This window comes from Hesperophylax consimilis, chromosome 6 (genome assembly GCF_061612785.1).
Source record: "Hesperophylax consimilis isolate HC1 chromosome 6, BYU_Hcon_1.0, whole genome shotgun sequence".
Taxonomy (NCBI): Eukaryota; Metazoa; Arthropoda; class Insecta; order Trichoptera; family Limnephilidae; genus Hesperophylax; species Hesperophylax consimilis.
The window spans coordinates 2123514-2142568 of NC_142841.1; the positions used below are offsets into that span (position 1 = coordinate 2123514).

At 33.6% G+C, this 19055-nt stretch overlaps 1 protein-coding gene across 1 annotated transcript in view; it reads left to right on the plus strand.

Moving 5' to 3' along the window:
- The window catches only part of Csgalnact (Chondroitin sulfate N-acetylgalactosaminyltransferase), a 315839-nt gene that overhangs the window by 76445 nt on the left and 220339 nt on the right, over positions 1 to 19055 (plus strand). Inside the window, exon 3 of the mRNA XM_089632739.1 lies at positions 5279 to 5335. Within this exon, the coding sequence (XP_089488865.1) occupies positions 5298 to 5335 (38 nt within the window). The 5' untranslated portion in view covers positions 5279 to 5297. The remainder of the gene's footprint in view (positions 1 to 5278; positions 5336 to 19055) is intronic.

Genomic DNA, 19055 nt, shown 5'->3' on the forward strand with positions numbered 1-19055 from the left:
GTAGCGCCATAAATACCCTTTATAATGACCGCAAATATCCAATAAAATATAACGCGTTTGTGCGATGTGCCCGGGAGGGGACTTATACCTATACAGTTCACAATTCAGTCATAAAAGTTGACTGCTGCACACTGTATTCTATAATGTTGGTCCTTTTTGATACAAAAAATATTATTAAACATACTTATTTTGGTTGTGGCGACCACAAAACAATCAAGGTGGCGCACCTCACATAATCGTATAACCAGTGCAAAACAAATAAACAAACTAAATATATCTAAGTGTAATATGTACCACCTTTCTATAAAGTTATACAAAAATCTCACACCCAAACAAATTAAATCATTTATTTTCCAAGTCTAGCATATCTTGGCGTAATTTTCAGAAAAATAACTTGCATAGTATTTTAACAACATCGTTATAGAAGTTACTGAAAATAACATTCCCAAACCTTGAAGTTGGTCTATAGAATTCACCTCCGGTTTGGACCCCCAAAATAACTGAAAAAATCTTGACTGTGCAGAAACGGGAGGTCCGATTGATATTAACCAACTGATTGCAATCTCTACAGTAAAGGCGTAGGTATGCTGTCGTCCCGGTATTACAATGGAAAATACTACGAGGAACTAGCGTAACTGATCCCTTTGACACCGATTCAAGGTCCACACAGCATGCCTTATGACCTCCTGTGTAGAGTTAACGTAATAATAAATTAAGAGAGCAAAGAAAATATTCTCCATTTAATTATTTATCTGACATGTCTTCTTAAATTGTCAAAATTATTAAATTGTAATTATTAAAAAGAAAAACCTAACCGAAAAGCTTTTTCAGTTCAAGCTCAGTAAATAATTAAGCTGTCTTAACTTCGCAGTGTCTCCCAAAAAGCTACAGCTACAGTCAAGACATTAGCAGTATAAAGTAGACTTCTTGTTACCGAAAAGGTTAAAATATTTACGTCACCCGTCCCGCCTCCATCTCGCGTCACCGAGTCATTATTCCTTCATTGTTAAATAATGATGTCGCAGTCTCCGGCTCTTCTGGAGCACATAAAGTTCCTTTATGGTTATGTGCCTCCCCCTCACCCACGTAACTGCCGCCCTGGGAGGAATGAGAGGGAAGGGGATGAAAACACAATCACCTGAGTGATAATGTTCAGCGAGTAGCTAATCTAGCCCGCCGAACATTACAGCTAGTTTTTTAAAGCAATATTTTTAGCTAACGGCCATATTGATTTTTCGTCTTTATTGCCAAGACAAAAAATAAGCTTGATATTGTCTGTGCCGAGTATCGACCATTTATCTCTGAAATATTTTCATTTATTTGACATGTTCCGAAGATTTGGAATTTTGAATAATTAACCTTAAAAGAAATAGGTGGATATGGTAGATAGTTACAAATTCATATAATTATTGCATATTGCCTCCGTGGTCGAAGGATAAGTCCCTCGACTAGCAAACCGAAGGTCATTAGTCCAAATCCCGGTGAACGCGGGTAATTTTTTGTTGTTGTTTAATAATACATAGTAGGTATCTATATTTACGACACGTTTCGAGTGGAAGTTACTCTTAGTATCGCCCGGGTGTAAGGCCACCATTCAGAATTAAAACGTTGTTTGAAATGGGTTTAGCCGTGTATGGTGTCCAGATCTGAGGAGCCAAGTACGCCCCCACCTTTCTCTTTTCCATCTCCTTCCCCTCCTCACTAAATTCAGCCTCATACCCCAATTGGGAATGTCAAGTCTCACTTGACATTCCCAATCAAATCCCAACTCAGACGGTCGTCGGAAGCAGTTGCGACTCATGTCCGATATTCACATTAAAATAAAGCTAAGAATTCACAGTCAGCTTTACAAATTTTACGGAGTCAGAGAGATGTTTAAATATCCTTTGTAGTAAAATTACTTAAGAAAACAGCACCAAGATCCATGGGGTTTTCGAAAAGACACAAGTGCCTTAAAGTTTTAAATAGAGTTATTGAACAAAACAATAAACGTATTTTATTACATATATTACGCATCGGAGAAGCTATATTTTTGGAAGTCCTAATAGAAAATTACCATTTATATTTTCTACTACGTATACCAGTGAACCCAAACTGAAAAGGGTCACTGAAATTGGGGAGAGTAAAGGTTTTTTAGATAAATTGTTAAACCCCCCTTCCTCGGATTACAAAATTATTGAAAAATGATTTATTTCAAAATTCATTATTCTAATTTTGAATGCTGATTCATTGGGATTTCAAAATAATCGGTAAATTTCAGACGGGTGATTCGTCCCGATTTGGGCAATCTCGAGAATCCTTGACGCTCAATCTGCTAACGCCGTCCGATCAATCATACTTATAATTGATTAACGGGACATAATCATTCGTCCTTATCCTTTAGGATTAGACAGGGGTATTCGATCTTTTCAATACAGATTTCTAAATTATTTTTCGTTGCTTAAATAAAGTAATTTTAATAAAGTTGTTTTTAAAATAAATATACAAGAATCTAGAATCTGACTGGAATGAAAAAATGAAGACAGATACGAAATGCACATCTTCCGTAACACAATAATACATTTACCGCAATGTGCTCATACCTCGTTGTAATTTTTTTTTATATCATCGTTGTATATCATCTTTTGGGGTGCTATGTGTAGGATATTTTAGAGAAAAGAATGAAGTGGAGCAATGACCGACCTTTGAATCCATCCCTCCTACTGCGGTGGGTGGAGACAGTCCTGTTGGAGACGTCGAAAATTCTCCCTCAACCAGTCTCTCCTGATCCAACACGCTGTAGGTAGGCAGGCGCATCCACCGCCAAGACCTGAACAAACCTCACCCCATGAATCTTGGCACCACCGCTAAGTCGCTAAGCGTAGCCTTTGGCGGATTATCGGATTATTAGTTGGTTATCGGGGCGGGGGTATCCATATCCAAGTCCGAAATTGAATTAGGTTTTCGCATTACTTGACCCATATTCTTCATTTTTCTATCTTGTATTTCGTTTGATAATATGCCCTGCATCCTAAAGTAATTGCCAGGCTCAACGAGCAATTTGTGTCCAATTCACTTTAGGGAGTTTGTTGCATTTTTGCTTTATTGCCGTTTTATGTTAAATGTAGCAACTCGAAGGCAGATGTGATTAGTTATCCACGGTGCAGTGGCTCACGTGCCAGTATTTGCAGGCCCCTGCGCTTGGTCGTTACTCGCTCTCGTTAGGCGACGGTAACGGAACGGCGATCGTTGGTGGAAGAAGATTGGGGCAGTTATGCAAATCACCCTGCACGGTTAGCAGTTCGTAGAGGGTCCCAAATAAATTATTATAACGACAGACCCCGGCCGTTAACGTTATCGAGGTTTTGAAAAATCCCGTCAGCCGTCGTCGCAGTATTTCATTGCTTTCAATCGTCAAGGCTACTTTTGGAAACAATTTATAGCGGGTTTTCGCCGATTTCCGTCAATTTTCCTCCTTTATTGGCACACCTCGTGAGCGGATATAAAGCTATGTGTGGGGAAGTTTATGTAAGTAGCACATTTATCCTGCTTTATTGGAGTGTTTATGGGATTATTTCCTCACATATTTTTATAAATTGTCACGTTTAACGAATACTGAAAAAACGAGATTTTGTCTGATTCATATATCTTTACGGCAAAATGCAATAATTGGATTATAGGTGACGTGTAAAAATGTTTTGTCAGTTTTAAGGATATTTAATGGAATTTGCTCTGAAGAAGAGTCCCCTCGAGTCGAATAAGGACTTCGTCGCATGTCTGTGGGTAGGTAAATGTATGATAGGTACCTAAGTAAGGAATTATGGGGCGATTGTGATCATCGCAGATATCCGAATAATTTAGCAACCACTCTTTTTAAATGATTTTTTTCTGGAATCTCTCTGGATGCAAATAAGTTAAATAAGATTTCTAGTTATATTCATAGTTATTGATGGTTGAAATGGTTTTAGGTATTTTTAGACAAAGAAATATTCTAACTAACATTTTTATTTACACTATGTTTTTCGGGTTTGGCCGCACTTTGAAAGGTGACTTTGATCCCAATGTTTTTTTAATGCCCAAACACACATATACTTATATATATTTTTATTTGTTTTACATAATCACATTTCTATTGTTAAAACATGTGCAGTAAAAATGACATACTTATGATTTAATAAAAAAAGTAATTTAGTTTCAAAGTTGAACATTGTTCAAATAATCCCATTTTACGGTCTTCGAATAGATTCCAATCCTAGACCTACAGATTCCGAAGTATCTTGCGAATGGCTGCTTGGTGATGTGTTGCTCAGTGAGCCATTGGTCCTTCTAATAATAATTTTCTTCCACAAACTCCTGCCTGCACTCTGTACCCTATACTTTTCTGTTAGATTTTGAGAACCACCATTTGAATATGAATCCTTTACATAGTATTAACCTTGGTAATCCGTTTTTAAATATGTTTAATACATGCCTAGATAACGTAACCGTCATTGAATTGTAATAGCTATCCTTTTATTAAATTTTATATTCAAATTTCTTCGTGGGCATATTTTGTGACCACTTTCTGTGCATAACATACAACCATTTTCATTCTCTTTTGATTGAAAAATTATTCATTAATTTTTGAAAATACATTAAATTTAAATAAGTGGTACTCATAGACTAAATTAGACTAGTCACGGCATATTCATTTAAAAATAACCCCAACACAATTTTGTTTTGGTTCACATGCACATTTATGAAAAGGCCCACGCATGTCGCAATGCGAAATGGGCACTGTGCATTGCGTTTTACCTTTTGTCGGTCTATTTTGCTTCTCAGCTATGCTGGGCAAGTTCATTGTTTCAATCACAAAAATAACCGAGTTCCAAATATTTAAATTTGAATTATGTCCATATTACAACACCTCTGACAACAAATTCTCCTTGGTTTCGTTTACGAGTTTGAACGCTTGTACAAGGAGTTTAAACAGAGTTGGGTTGTTAAGTTCATCTCCATATTTGTGACGTACGCTACGTGGCGTTATTTTAAAAATGAATTTAACAAGACAGGGTTAATCTAGTACAATACATCAATGGTGATACTATATTTTCATGTGAACTAAAATTCAGAATCGTTCAGTATCTTCCTAATGAGGGGTCGAAATTCAACTATTAACCGTTGCATCGCTGTAAACGGTTTTTTGTAAATTCCGAAAAACCTATTTTCTAACTTTTTCTTTATCTTCTTTTGTCTTCGCTCACAATATTTTAATAGCATCATAACAAAATTAATAACATGTCGGTTTGTTTTATTTCAGATCGAACATTATTTGCTGCATGTCAAAGTTGCTGGAATCGCCGGAAGCGACATCTCGGTAAATATACATTTTTAATTAAATTATTTTTTTACTGTTTAGCGCCAATCGTCTTACTTGATGACTCATATTTACACGCATGTAAACTGCATATACCGGCTGGAATACGGCAGTTTTAGTAATTAACAGATTTTCAAGCCGCCCGACCCTCAGGAATATGAAAGTGTTACGATTGTAATAAGACGGACTTTGTTAACAAACTGGTTGATTTTGCAAATTTTGATCGGTCGCGTAACGAAAATACAAAAAGCAGTTATACCCATTTGCAACACTATTACAAGAATATTTTGAACCGAAATATCGATTTACAAAAGCAAATACAGAAGTATTATCAAATTGGCCAAATTTCGAAGCAAATCAAAGCGTACCTGGTCATTGACATCGCAAATGTCATCTGAAGAAACGCGAAGTTTGCAACTAAACGCGATATGCGAAAATGAACGTGTTTTTGAGGATTGGGACAAAGTGGTGCCAGTCTAAAAAATGTTGCACGAATATTATTATGAGTAAATTCTCTAATCCGAGCAGTATACGGCCCTCTTCACCGTATAGCTAAACCAGCGCTGCAGTGGCGTATTACGGAATCTTTATAAGTAAGACTTAACAAGTTTTACTTCAGTTCAATAAACAGGAAAATCAGGAGGGAACGTGAATTAACTAAACTTCTTCTGTTACCATAAATATATACCGGGGATACCGGGCGAACACTGTACGGAGATTTAGGAACTTATCTGATCATCAATCATTCGATGATCAATTATTCGTTTTCCTGTTAAAAACGGGACTGCAAGCTATTAAATATTGAATTAATAGAGTTTCTAACAAAATATCAGTTAAAGGCAAATTTTTAATGAGGACGGCGGAAAACATGTTCATACAAATACTGATATCAGAAGAATATTGTAAATCGATTTACCAAAACAAATACGGAACCCTTAATCGAAGTGGTCGGATTTTTTAGTACAATTCACAACATACTAGACTAGGTCAATGACATTACAAATATCATCTAAAGAAACTTAAATTAGCCACAAAATGCAAACTGCCAAAATGGTAGCGGTTTTGAGGTTTGGGACAAAGTGATGCCGGTCTAAAAAAAATCTTTCATGAATATTATTATGAGTAAAGATTTTAACCTGAGCAATATACTACCCTCTTTATCTCATAGCTATACCAGAATCTTTATAATAAAGTCTTTATTTTTGGGTGAGCGCGTATCTTGAGAAAATGTCATTGTATTAACTCAGATGGGAAAGGTATAATTGCATTACGTTGAACCTTTTTGTAATTACAGATAACATCAGTGAAAATATCCAGAACTTGATCATTAAAATAAGGTTTTTAAATAAACTCGCAAAAAATATTTGTTCCTTTGAATTTTTAAAAAGCTGCAAGTGAATGCTAAAGTACTTTTGAAAATTGAAACATTCTTTAATGAGTTCATTATTTAATTAAGATGTAATCCTAACAAAAAGGGCCCTTTATTTTTGCTAAGTCCCGGATTCCATTTTTAGAATGGAATTTAACAACCTAATAGGAGCTTTGCAGAACTTCTAGAACATTATGTAAGTTTCCTTCTAACCCTTGAGGGCATTAATTAATTGCAAAAAAGTAGAGGGCGCCCTTTCCCAACTTCTCTTGGACTTTTTTCGTAGCCCGAAGCTTTCGGAAGATTTACGGAAGCTGCTTGAAAAAAAAATATATTTTCGCCAACCGAGAAAAACCTTAAATGGAATTGTTCGATTCTAATTATCATCATTAAACAATGGATTTCTAATAAGAGTTGTATTACAAAAGCTTACACAAATAACGGAGACTATACTCGAAGGAGAGTTATATATTTTACCCTTGACTCTGTGCAGAAACGGGCGGTCCGTTTGATAGATTCCCCAATCTTAACGGACGGACTGCAATCTTTAGAGCACAGGCGTCAGGTAGGTATGTTGTCCTTGTTCTATCGGTATTACAATGGAAGATGCTCTGAGGAACTAGCGTCATTGATCCCTTCGGCACCGGTGCGTAGTCGGGACACACGCCAAACGCGCGCCCAACATTTGTACACAGTTGACACTTGTCACATGAGAACGGGTCGCTTCTACGATTCGTTCTTAAGTTCAACAGCTCGGCTGTGGAACGAACTGCCGGCCTCTGTGTTTCCTCCCTCCTACAACATGGGACTCTTCAAGACCCATGTTCACTCCTTCCTCTCCACATAAAGACCCTCCACACAGCATCCCCAAAGATGACATAGGCCCTGAGGGAAATTATTTTCTTCAGGGCCTCCTGTGTGGAGTAAATATAAAAAAATAAATATATATATGTTATGGTTAAGGTTTTCACGGGTATATACTACACAGCTGTGCTGCTGTCGGTTAAATGGAAAGGGGGTATATTTAGTTTGTTGTATTTATTGATCGCCTTCTGTAATAAGTGTTTTTGAAATGAAATGGATTGCAATTGAATACAGTGTAACCTATACGAAGTCTTGTAGTGTAGGGGTTAGCGCGATTGACGGAAAGCCGGGACGTAATCATTAACCCAATATTACAAAAATCTGCCCTGGAACACCAGAAAAAGAGCCCAAGAAAAAGACTACAAATATGTTTGGGTAAAATCAGGAAAAATTCTCGTCAGAAAATCCAAAGACTCAAAGGTTATGGAAATAAAACACCTAAACGATATATCTAATAAACTGACATAAACACGACTGTACATCTAACACAACCTCACATCACATACTTACACAAATACACACCAACATGGCAGATTACATGGAATATATAGATTCGGACAATTAACACTACTGTGAAAGTACAAATGATATTAACCTCTGGACCAAATTCACAAAAGAAAAACATAGAATCAATATATTACACCAAAACATTAGATCGATCAATAAAAATTTTGATGAATTTTTTATATACCTCCAACAGCTTGAAAATAATTATGATGTCATTGTACTGACAGAATGCTGGTTGAATGACAACTAAATACCAAAAACAATCAAAAACTATAATACACACCATACAAAAATACATAAAAACCAAAATGATGGTATAGTTATATACGTCAGTGATAAAAATAACACAACCATTCAAGAAATAAACATAATCGACTCCAACTGCATACAAATTACATATAGAAAAGAAACATGTATCCTAGCTATGTACAGATCTCCATCCAAAAACAACATCACAAATTTCTTAACTGATCTTAACAATACATTAAATGATCTCAACAAATACAAAAATATCATCATCATAGGAGATCTTAATATAAACATTCTACAAAACGGACACCCACAAAACATAGAATACCTAGCAATACTAGCACAACACGGACTGGAGCCAATAATAAAGGTCCCAACACGGGTCACACAAAACACTAAAAGCTGCATAGACCATATAATGATCAAGACAAAACTAAAAACCAAAACAGTAGTACTTGAAAGCACAATCACTGATCACTACATGAATATGATAGCAATAGACACCGAAAACACTACTTCGAAACAACATAAAATATTTACAAAAAAAATAATTGACTACTCAAACTTAAAAGAAAAACTCCAAAAAATAAACTGGAATACATTATACCAAATAGATAATGTCGAGGAAGCCTGGAATACATTTACAAATACGCTAACGCAAGAAATAAATAATTACACTACAATAAAACATATAAAACTTACACACAAAGCAAAAAAAAATTAAACTATGGATAACACAAGGAATATTAAACTGTATTCGTAAACGAGACAAAATTCACAAACAAATTAAACAAACACCGTATGACATGGAACAACTTAATTACTATAAAAGATATAGAAACATATGCACGAAAATTATTAGAGTAGCTAAGGAGATGTACTACAAAGAAAAACTTAAAAAAGCAAACAATTACCCAAAGGAAATATGGAAAATATTAAAGGAAGTTACATACACACAAAAATACAAACAAAAAAATACTATAGAACATCTAAATATTAACTCGAAAAAAATAGATGCCAAAACAAATATAGAAATGATGGCAAACCACGCAAATAACTTTTTTGCAACTATAGGGAAAGTTTTAGCGAATCATAAAAAACACAGCACAAACACACTAACACAAACAAACAGATCAAACATCGATACCCAACCAACACAACACAGATTTATATTAAAAACAAGTTCGGAAATGGAAATTAACAAAATAATAAATACATTAAAAAACCCGATTGCTCCTGGATTAGATGAGATAACAACGGATTGCATTAAAATAATAAAAAATGAAATATTAAAACCTATAACACACCTAATCAACCTTAGCATAACACATGCCTGCTTTCCTAATACTCTTAAAAAAGGACTGGTAATCCCTATGTATAAATCCGGAGATAAAATGGAAATAACTAACTATAGACCAATTACTTTGTTAAACTCTCTATCAAAGATTTTCGAAAGACTATTAAAAAACCAAATAATAAAATACCTGGAAGAAAACAAATTAATCTCGGACAAACAATATGGATTTAGAGAAAAAAGAAGCACAAAAGAAGCTTTAGCAAGTACAATAGATTATATACATAGCAACTTAGATCAAGGGTTTAAATGCATAGCGATATATTTAGATTTGGCTAAAGCCTTTGATTCAATATGCCACAAAACACTTTTTAAAAAATTAGAAAATATGGGTATCAAAGACAAAGAACTACAACTATTAAAAAGCTACATGAGCGACAGAACACAACAAGTCAAAATTAATAACTATACTAGCACACCACTGCCGATTACACACGGAGTTCCACAAGGAAGCATACTAGGGCCCGTTCTTTTCATAATTTACATAAATGAACTTTGCAGCATGGAAATAGATGGAGAAATAATTAGTTACGCAGACGACACAGTTTTATTATTTAAATCTAAGGATTGGAATAAGGTTTATAACATAGCGAATCTAGGAATCACGCAAGTGAAAAAATGGTTGGACTCAAATACACTCACACTAAACATATCGAAAACAAAATTCACAACGTACAGCATAACTAACACAGGACAGCCAAAAAACAATACAAACACCATAAAAATACACGAATGCATAAACACCAACATCTGCGATTGCCCCCCTCTAGAAAAAACAGAACAAATAAAGTATCTAGGAATCCTAATTGACCATAATCTTAGATGGACACATCACATCAAACAAATCACAAATAGACTCCTCAGAACAATACACATTTTCCTAAACATAAGAAACATTATATAAAATAAAACAATTGAAAACAATATATTATGCACTATGCTAATCAATAATAGAATATGGAATAATTGCTTGGGGAGGAGCAACAAACGCAGCTATCGCTCAAATAGAAATTGCACAGAAAACGATATTAAAAGTAATACTCAAAAAACATAAACTAACCGACACAGACCAAATATTTAAAAGCTGTGACGTACTTGATATACGCCAATTATATGTTAAAACACTACTAAACTACATTTTCGACCAAAAAAACAAACCCCAACAAACACAAAATATCACTAATAGACCGGTCAGACAAGCGTACAAAGAAAACATAAAAACTCCGACGGTAAACACTACCTTTTGACGGCCGGCGTGGTCTAGTGGTATACGCTTTTGACTACAGATCCGAAGGTCGCGGGTTCGAACCCGGCGTGCGCAAATAAATTTTATTTGATTAATTTGTGTTATTTCACAATTAATTAATTAAAAATAATATATAGTATATTTGCGGCACGTTCCAGAGTGGAAGATACTTTCAGTATCGCCCTGGTGTAAGACCACCATTCAGAATTGAAACGTTGCTTGAAATGGCTTTAGCCGTGTTTGGTGACCAGATCTGAATAGCCAGGTACTTCCCCACCTTCCTCTTCCCCATCTCCCTCCCCTCCCCAATACCCTCAGCCTCACAACATACCCCAATTGGGGATGCCATAGTCTCACTGGCTCCAGACGGGAGCAGTTGGGACTCTTGTGCGGTATTACTGTAAAAAAAAAAAAAAAAAAAAAAAGACACCATAAATACCACGCTATTAAAGCATTCAACAGTCTTCCACTTGAAACAAAAATTGAGGAAAATAAAAATAAATTCAAACACAAAATAAAAAAAATGGATTAAAGAACAAAAAGACAATATTACCAAAATACTATAACATAAAAGAATAAAACATATACACGCAACACAAAAAAAAATATATAAAACACGCAACAAGCACAAACACATATATCATTATAAATGCCGATTTACATTCTCTTTTGATATTTTTCTTTTAGTGTTATAATTATATTTTAATTTTTAATCTTTATTTTTTATTTTAAATTTATCTTTATTTTAATGTTGTTTTTCTTTTATTTTTTTTAAATGTATAAATTCTTAAATTATAAAATGGGGGCCTCAGCACGGGTAAACAACCCAGTGAGGCCAACATTACTAAATTGAAATATGAAATATTGTAAAAAAAATGTATCAACAATAAAAAAAAAAAATAAAAAAATCTAAGTTTTAATTTATAGAAATGAAAAAATAATTTATTTAAAATCATGCCACTCGTAAAATAAGCATATTATTACTGCTCGTCAAACTTGACAAACGTAACCCATATCAAAATAAATAACGTTACTCAAAATACTGCTGTTCGGGGAATAATCACTGTTGTGGGGAGGAGCAACAAACCCAGCTATCTGTCAGATGGAAATCGCACAAAGATAATACTTAAAAAAACATAAAATGAGTGTCACAGACCAAATATTCAACATGCTTGACGTACTAGATTATACATAAAGTACACTACTAAACTATATTTTTGAACAAAAAGTTTTTTCAACCGTCGCAAACTATCATTAATACACCGATTAGGCAAGCGTTAAAAGAAACATAAAAATCTCCGACGGTAAACACAATCTTTGGATAAAGACACCACAAATACCAGACAATAAAAACAGTCAACAATCTTCCACTCGATATAAAAAGTGAGCGAAACAAAAAAACATTTCCGATGAAAATTGAAAAGTTTAGGTAATATTACGAAAAAACATATAGTAAAAGAATAAAACATTTATACGTAATACTATTACATTACAAACATCATTATTTACAACCGTACCTCATAACATATCGTAAAAGAATAAAACATTTTTACGTTATACCATAACAGTATAAACATCATTATTTAAAACCGTACCTCATAGACCGTACCTCATATGGGCACTATAAATACCGATTTAAAAAAATCATAACTTAATATTTTATTTTTATGTCATCTCAGTTTAATTATATTTAATTTCAATTTATTATTTCATGTTTTCTTTTTATTTATTATAATTAAATAGTAAAATGGAGGCTTTAGCACGGGTAAATGTAAATGTAAAGAACAAAACCAAGCACCAACTGCAATTGCAAAGAAAACGATTGACTATGACAACCTAAACAATACGATTACCTCCAAATCCTGGAACATACTGTACAATTTAACAAACACAGAGGATGCCTGGAACTACTTCTCTACCTTCCTACAAGACAGCCTTAACCAGAACACCAAAATCATCAGCATTAGCACTCCTAGAGCAATCAAACCTCTTAAACCATGGATTAACCCATACTATTATCAACTGCATTCGGAAACGCAACACTATACACAAAAAATGTGCCAAGAATCTATACGATAACACACTCCACAATTTCTACAAAAGATACAGAAATATCTGCACACAAGTCATCAGGAAAGCCAAAAATTTATACTACAATAAAAAAATCTCCGAATGCAACAATGACCCTAAAAAAATATGGAAAGTCCTCAAGGAAGCCACCAATTCATACAAAACCACCGACGTCTTAAACGCTCTCAAAATCAATGAAAACACTCTAGACTTTACATCGAAACCTAACACAATTGTCAATCATGTCAACCATTATTTTGCAAATATAGGTAATCAAAACAAATAAATATACACTTGACCCTACCAACCCCGCAACAAAGGATGAAGTCCCAACACGTCTCGTTCTTAAAACAGTTACAGAAAGTGAAGTTTCGATAGCAATAAAGTCTCTCAAAAATTCCTTATCTTCCAGCTTAGATGAAATACCCAATACTGTTCTAAAAAAAATTTCCCCCGCTATAACTCAACCACTAACTCATCTTCTTAATATTAGCATCCGCCAAGGCCTTTTCCCCACTATTCTAAAACAAGGTCTTATTATCACTATTTTCAAAACAGGCTCCAAACTTCACGTCAGTAATTATCGCCGTATTGCTTAATTCCCTTTCGAAAGTGTTTGAAAAGATCGTAAATACTAGTCTGATGGAATACTTGGAAACCAACAAACTATTATCGCCACGTCAATTTGGTTTCAGAAGACACAAAAACACTAACGATGCCATAGCCCCGGTTAAAGACTATATCTCTAGCCATCTGGATAAGGGCTCAAAATGTTTGTCGGTATTCCTCGACCTTTGCTAAGCATTTGATATAATCTCACATAACAAATTAGAACGCTAAATGTTCAATATAGGTATTAGAAATAAGGAATTAGACCTTATCTCTAGCTTCTTATCTGGCAGATCACAATGCGTTAAAATCAGAACAACTAAGAGTCAGAATCTGCCAATTAGTTACGGTGTCCCACAAGGCAGTGTTTTAGGTCCAACCTTTTTTCTGATATATATTAATGAGTTATGTAACCTTGATATCGATGCCACTATTGTCAGTTTCGCCGATGACACAGTCCTACTATTCCAATCGAAAGAATGGACTACCGTATACGCCAAAACGGAGGAATGAATTCAAAAGGTAAAACAGTGGCTCGACTCTAATTCACTAACTCTGAATGTACATAAAACAAAATACTTACTGTTTAGTCTCACCAATATCCCAATGGTGTAACCTAACCTAACCTAACCTAACTCTAAAAATACACGTTTGCAAAAATTCTCCCCTTGACCGGAATTGTGACTGCCCATGCCTAGAACAAGCAACCAATATCAAATATCTAGGACTAACCTTTGACATACAACTAAATTGGAAACAACATATCTATAACATTACAAAAAAAATTCGTAAATCTATTTACTTTTTCAAACAAACACGTAATTTCCTTTACCTTAAACTTTTAAAATCAGTATATTTCTCACTATGCCAATCACACATAGAATATGGAATTTTAGCTTGGGGTAATACTTCTTCTAGTGCCCTCGACCCCATTATTAAAGCAAAAAAATTAATCATAAAAATAATTCTCTAACTCCCTTTTACTACCAACACTGATACTATCTTCAATACTATCAACGTTATGGACATAAAACAGCTCTTTGCAAGATCCATCTTGATTAATTTACACCAAAACAGCAAAACACTATACAAACCAACTCAAACGATACACAATACCCGAGCCAAAAATAAAGAACTTCTCCAAACTCCTTTTGCTAGAACCACCTTTGGGCAAAAACATTTTAAATACACAGCTTGCAAACTATACAATACACTACCAACCACGATTAGACAAACAGAGTCAATAACCAAATTCAAACATGAAATAAACAAATGGATAACAAGTATTGGGCGTCCCACTATCGCAAACATCTGTAAACCAAATTACACGTAAACAATAACAACAATTCAAATACTAAATAAAATAGTAGAATCAATAATTTTATAAAAACCCCTTTGTAACTACGTCCTCCAATTAAATGCATTTATATCACATATATATTTACAATATTGTCGTACCTGAACCTACTCTTTCTATTACCTATCTATTGACTCTATAATTTAAAATGTATACAACTTTGTAATTTGTACTTTGATTTTGATTTAGTCATGCATGTAAATATTCTATAAGTATCTGTATACGTCTGTCTCGACACAGGTGTACCCTAGTGAGACAGATGTCGATAAATACAAGTAAAAACCTTTATATTGATAGATAAATAAATAAATTTAAAAAAAAAGCCCCAGTTAGGCCAACAGTACTCAGCACGGGTAAAGCACCCAGTGAGGCCCAAAGTACTCAGAACGGGTAAAGCCCCCAGTGAGGCCCAAAGTACTCAGCTCGGGTAAAGCACCCAGTGAGGCCCAACTTACTCAAAACGGGTAAAGCCCCCAGTGAGGCCCACATTATCAAAAAATATTTCAAAATATTCATTGTTTTCGTGTTTTTGTATTAGCAATACATTTTCATATATATATGTGTAAAGTTTACATTAATATGAAAAGGTACGTAGGTATATTCTCTACATAAGTACTTTCCTACATATGTAATATAGTTAATGTGTAATTCTGGTAGTGTAATATTGGTACATAAAATTCATGTAATATTAAAGTTAAGAAGATAGTACAAAATAATCGAAACAAAACATGAAACAGAACAAGTCAAAGACATAAAAAGTTAACGATCACAATTAGGAATCGAACCCAGGATCTCTGTTTAATTAACGGTTATTCTTATTTTTGTTTCTTGTATCGTTTCATGTTTAATTTAGATTTGCTTGTATTATCTTCTTCTTCAAATTTATATTACGTTGATGGGTATAAGCTTGTTCAAAGTTAATAAAAGTTGAATGTTTGCTTAGACATTTAAAAAAGTCAGAAGTCTTGCGGGAGGGGTAGATTCATACGTCCGTCACTGCTCGTCTGCTGATCCCTAAATTGACCCCTCAAAAAGTGCCTCCACACAGCATCTCCAAAGATGACATAGGTTCTGAGAGAGATTATTTTTCTCAGGGCCTCCTTTGTAAGTTCAATGTTAAAAAAGGTCCCAATGGTCGAGTGACTAAATACGGTCCCGGGAAGAGAGAAATCCTGGGTTCGAATCCTAGTTGAGAAAAATATCTTTTTTTATTTTCTGCGTGTTGTTCTGTTTCATGTTTCGTTTGGATTTGTTAGTATTATCTTCTTCTTCAATGAAAATTACACTTTAAAAAAATTGAAATAATATTATTAATTCAGTTACTCTGTGTAAAAAACGAATAATGACAATATTTGAAGCAATTTTAATTGATTAACGTTTTAAGTTAGTTATTTTCTATTGAGAGTTAGTAAATAAAAAAATAAAATATTGCGCACAGTTGCAAACAACTTCTCAACATAAATGGCGAGATTCTCTCTGTGTATTTCTTTAATCACAGGCCAACACAGATTACAGCAAAAAACACCAAAGAACGACACCTCAAATGTAGAGAAGAAAAAAAAAGTTTTCCGCGTTTCTAATTCCATTAAATAGCAATGTCCGTCCCTTGTCTGCCAACGCGTTCCTTTCAGTTAAACTATTGCAAAAGCATTCATTACAAAAATGTGGCTCGTGTCCAAGTTTTGGCGTGTCTACTTCTGTAGTGCTGGGCCCAATGTACCCGAAAATGATGAAATAAAAATAGAGAGTTGTGTGAGCCAACAAATCATCACACCATACAATGTATTACATTTGTTTGCAGAATGCGACGCCGCATTGTCCAGCGCATATTCCATCCATTTCTGTTCACACATCTGAGGACTGAGGCTAACATAATAAGTGTTTTTTTTTCATTTGAAATGAGGCTAACATCATATGTGTTTTATTTCATTTGAAATGAGGCTAACATAATAAGTGTTTATTTTTATTTGTACTAAGGCTTTTTTTTTTTTTTTTTTTTATTGAATAAATAGTTAATACATAATATCAACAAACAAGTCCTGCTAAGCCGATTGAATTGGCTTGTCAACAGGTGCTTAAAGTTAGTTTCAAATACATTTTTTAAAGTTATAATTTACATCTTATATCTACAGAATTAACAATTTCATACATATTAAAATAAATATTTTTTTTCCGATAGCCAATTTTTCACCATATATTTAACCTTATTCATAGATTTACATTGCTTTATAGTGTCAGGTAATAAATTAAATATCTTCGGTATGTTGTATTCAAACGTTCTCTGTCCGTATTTATTATTAAATTTCGGAACTATTAACCCGTCATTGCGCGTGAATCTAGTACTGTATTTATGTTCTAATTTTTCTTTATGCTGCGGGGTAAATATATACTGAATTATGATTTTCTGCCATAGTATAGCCTTAACAGGTAAAATTTTGGCACTCTGAAACAGCAACGGTGTATTATGTCTCTGTTTAAAAATATTAGGGACGACTAGTAATTTTACAATTGCGTTTTGTACAGCTTGGACTTGTTTCAGATTGGTTATACTAGTATTTCCCCATATGGTTAATCCATATCTTATAATAGATTCTGCCATTGACATATAAATTATTTTGAGTGTTTCAATTGATAGGAAAAAATTTAATGTGTACATTCTGCCAGCAATTGATCTGAGTCTTTTACAGGTTTTTTTAATATGTTTGTCCCATTTGAAAAAGCAATCTACTGTAACACCAAGATAGACATATTCTGTAACTAATTCTAAGCTTTCACATTTACAATTAGTCGGGATATTTTTATGGATGCAATTAAAACTATGAGAAATAATATTAGGATTAAATTGAAATCTGGCATTAGGTGATCTTATATGCATAACTTTGGTTTTTTTAGCATTTATTAATAGTCCTGCATCATGTGACCATTTACAAAGTTGATTAAAGTCAATTTGCATGAGTTCAATTGCAATTTTTAGATCTTTATGTGATATGACCAATGCCGTATCATCTGCAAATACAAAATGTTTAACAAAAGAGAAAAGTTTTTTCATTATAGTTACATAAATTATATATAGTGTAGGTCCCAATATGGAACCTTGTGGAACTCCTGCAGATACATTCTTTGTTTTACTAAAAGTATTATTTATTTTGGTACATATTTTTCTATTTCTAAGATAATCTTTAAATAAATTTAACACATTTCCTCTTATTCCAATTTTTTCTAAGGTTTCTAGCAGTTTTTTAGAGTTAATTGTGTCAAAAGCTTTAGAGTTATCGATAAATAACACAATAACATGTAATTTATTATTTAATTGATTATTTATGTAATTAGAAAAATCTTGCAGTAATTTTTCAGTATTTTTTTTTCTTTGAAAGCCATATTGATTTGGATCTATGATAGCGAATTTTTCAATGTAATTATTTAATTTATTTGATAAAAATTTTTCGAGAATTTTTTCTAACGCAGGTAGTATACTAATAGGCCTATAATTTCCCAGTTCAATGTGTTTTCCACCTTTAAATATTGGTCTAGTAATGCTACATTTAAATTCTTGTGGAATTTTTGCTTGCTTTATTATCGTATTGATTAAATGAGTAATTATTGGCTAACATAATAAGTGTTTTTTTTTTTTTAATTTGGACAGGCTAACATAATAAGTGTTTGATTCACGTAATCGTGGAATGCGTTTTGGGGATGCAGCATATTTTATCAACTTGCGCGCAATGCTAATACTGCACACTCAAATAATTTAGGAACTTCAATAATTCAAATAATATTTATGGAGTGCGAAAACAGTTTTTACCATAAATTTTTTTCGTTGTTCGGCTTAAAACATAAACAATTGGATCAACACCAGGTTTCCGTCAAATAATATTACGTATATTTTGTAAAATCTTAAAATGTGTCGAAAATCAGTCACCGGACAAGAATACAACACACGTATAAAATAAAATAAAATAAATAATACTTAAAATAATAATACTTCAGAAATAAAATAAAACCTCGCCCCAATTTGTAGAATATTCGTAATTTAACAAAACACAGTATCTGGATTTAATTTTCAGATTTTCACGCCAAAAGTATTATAGTGATTTT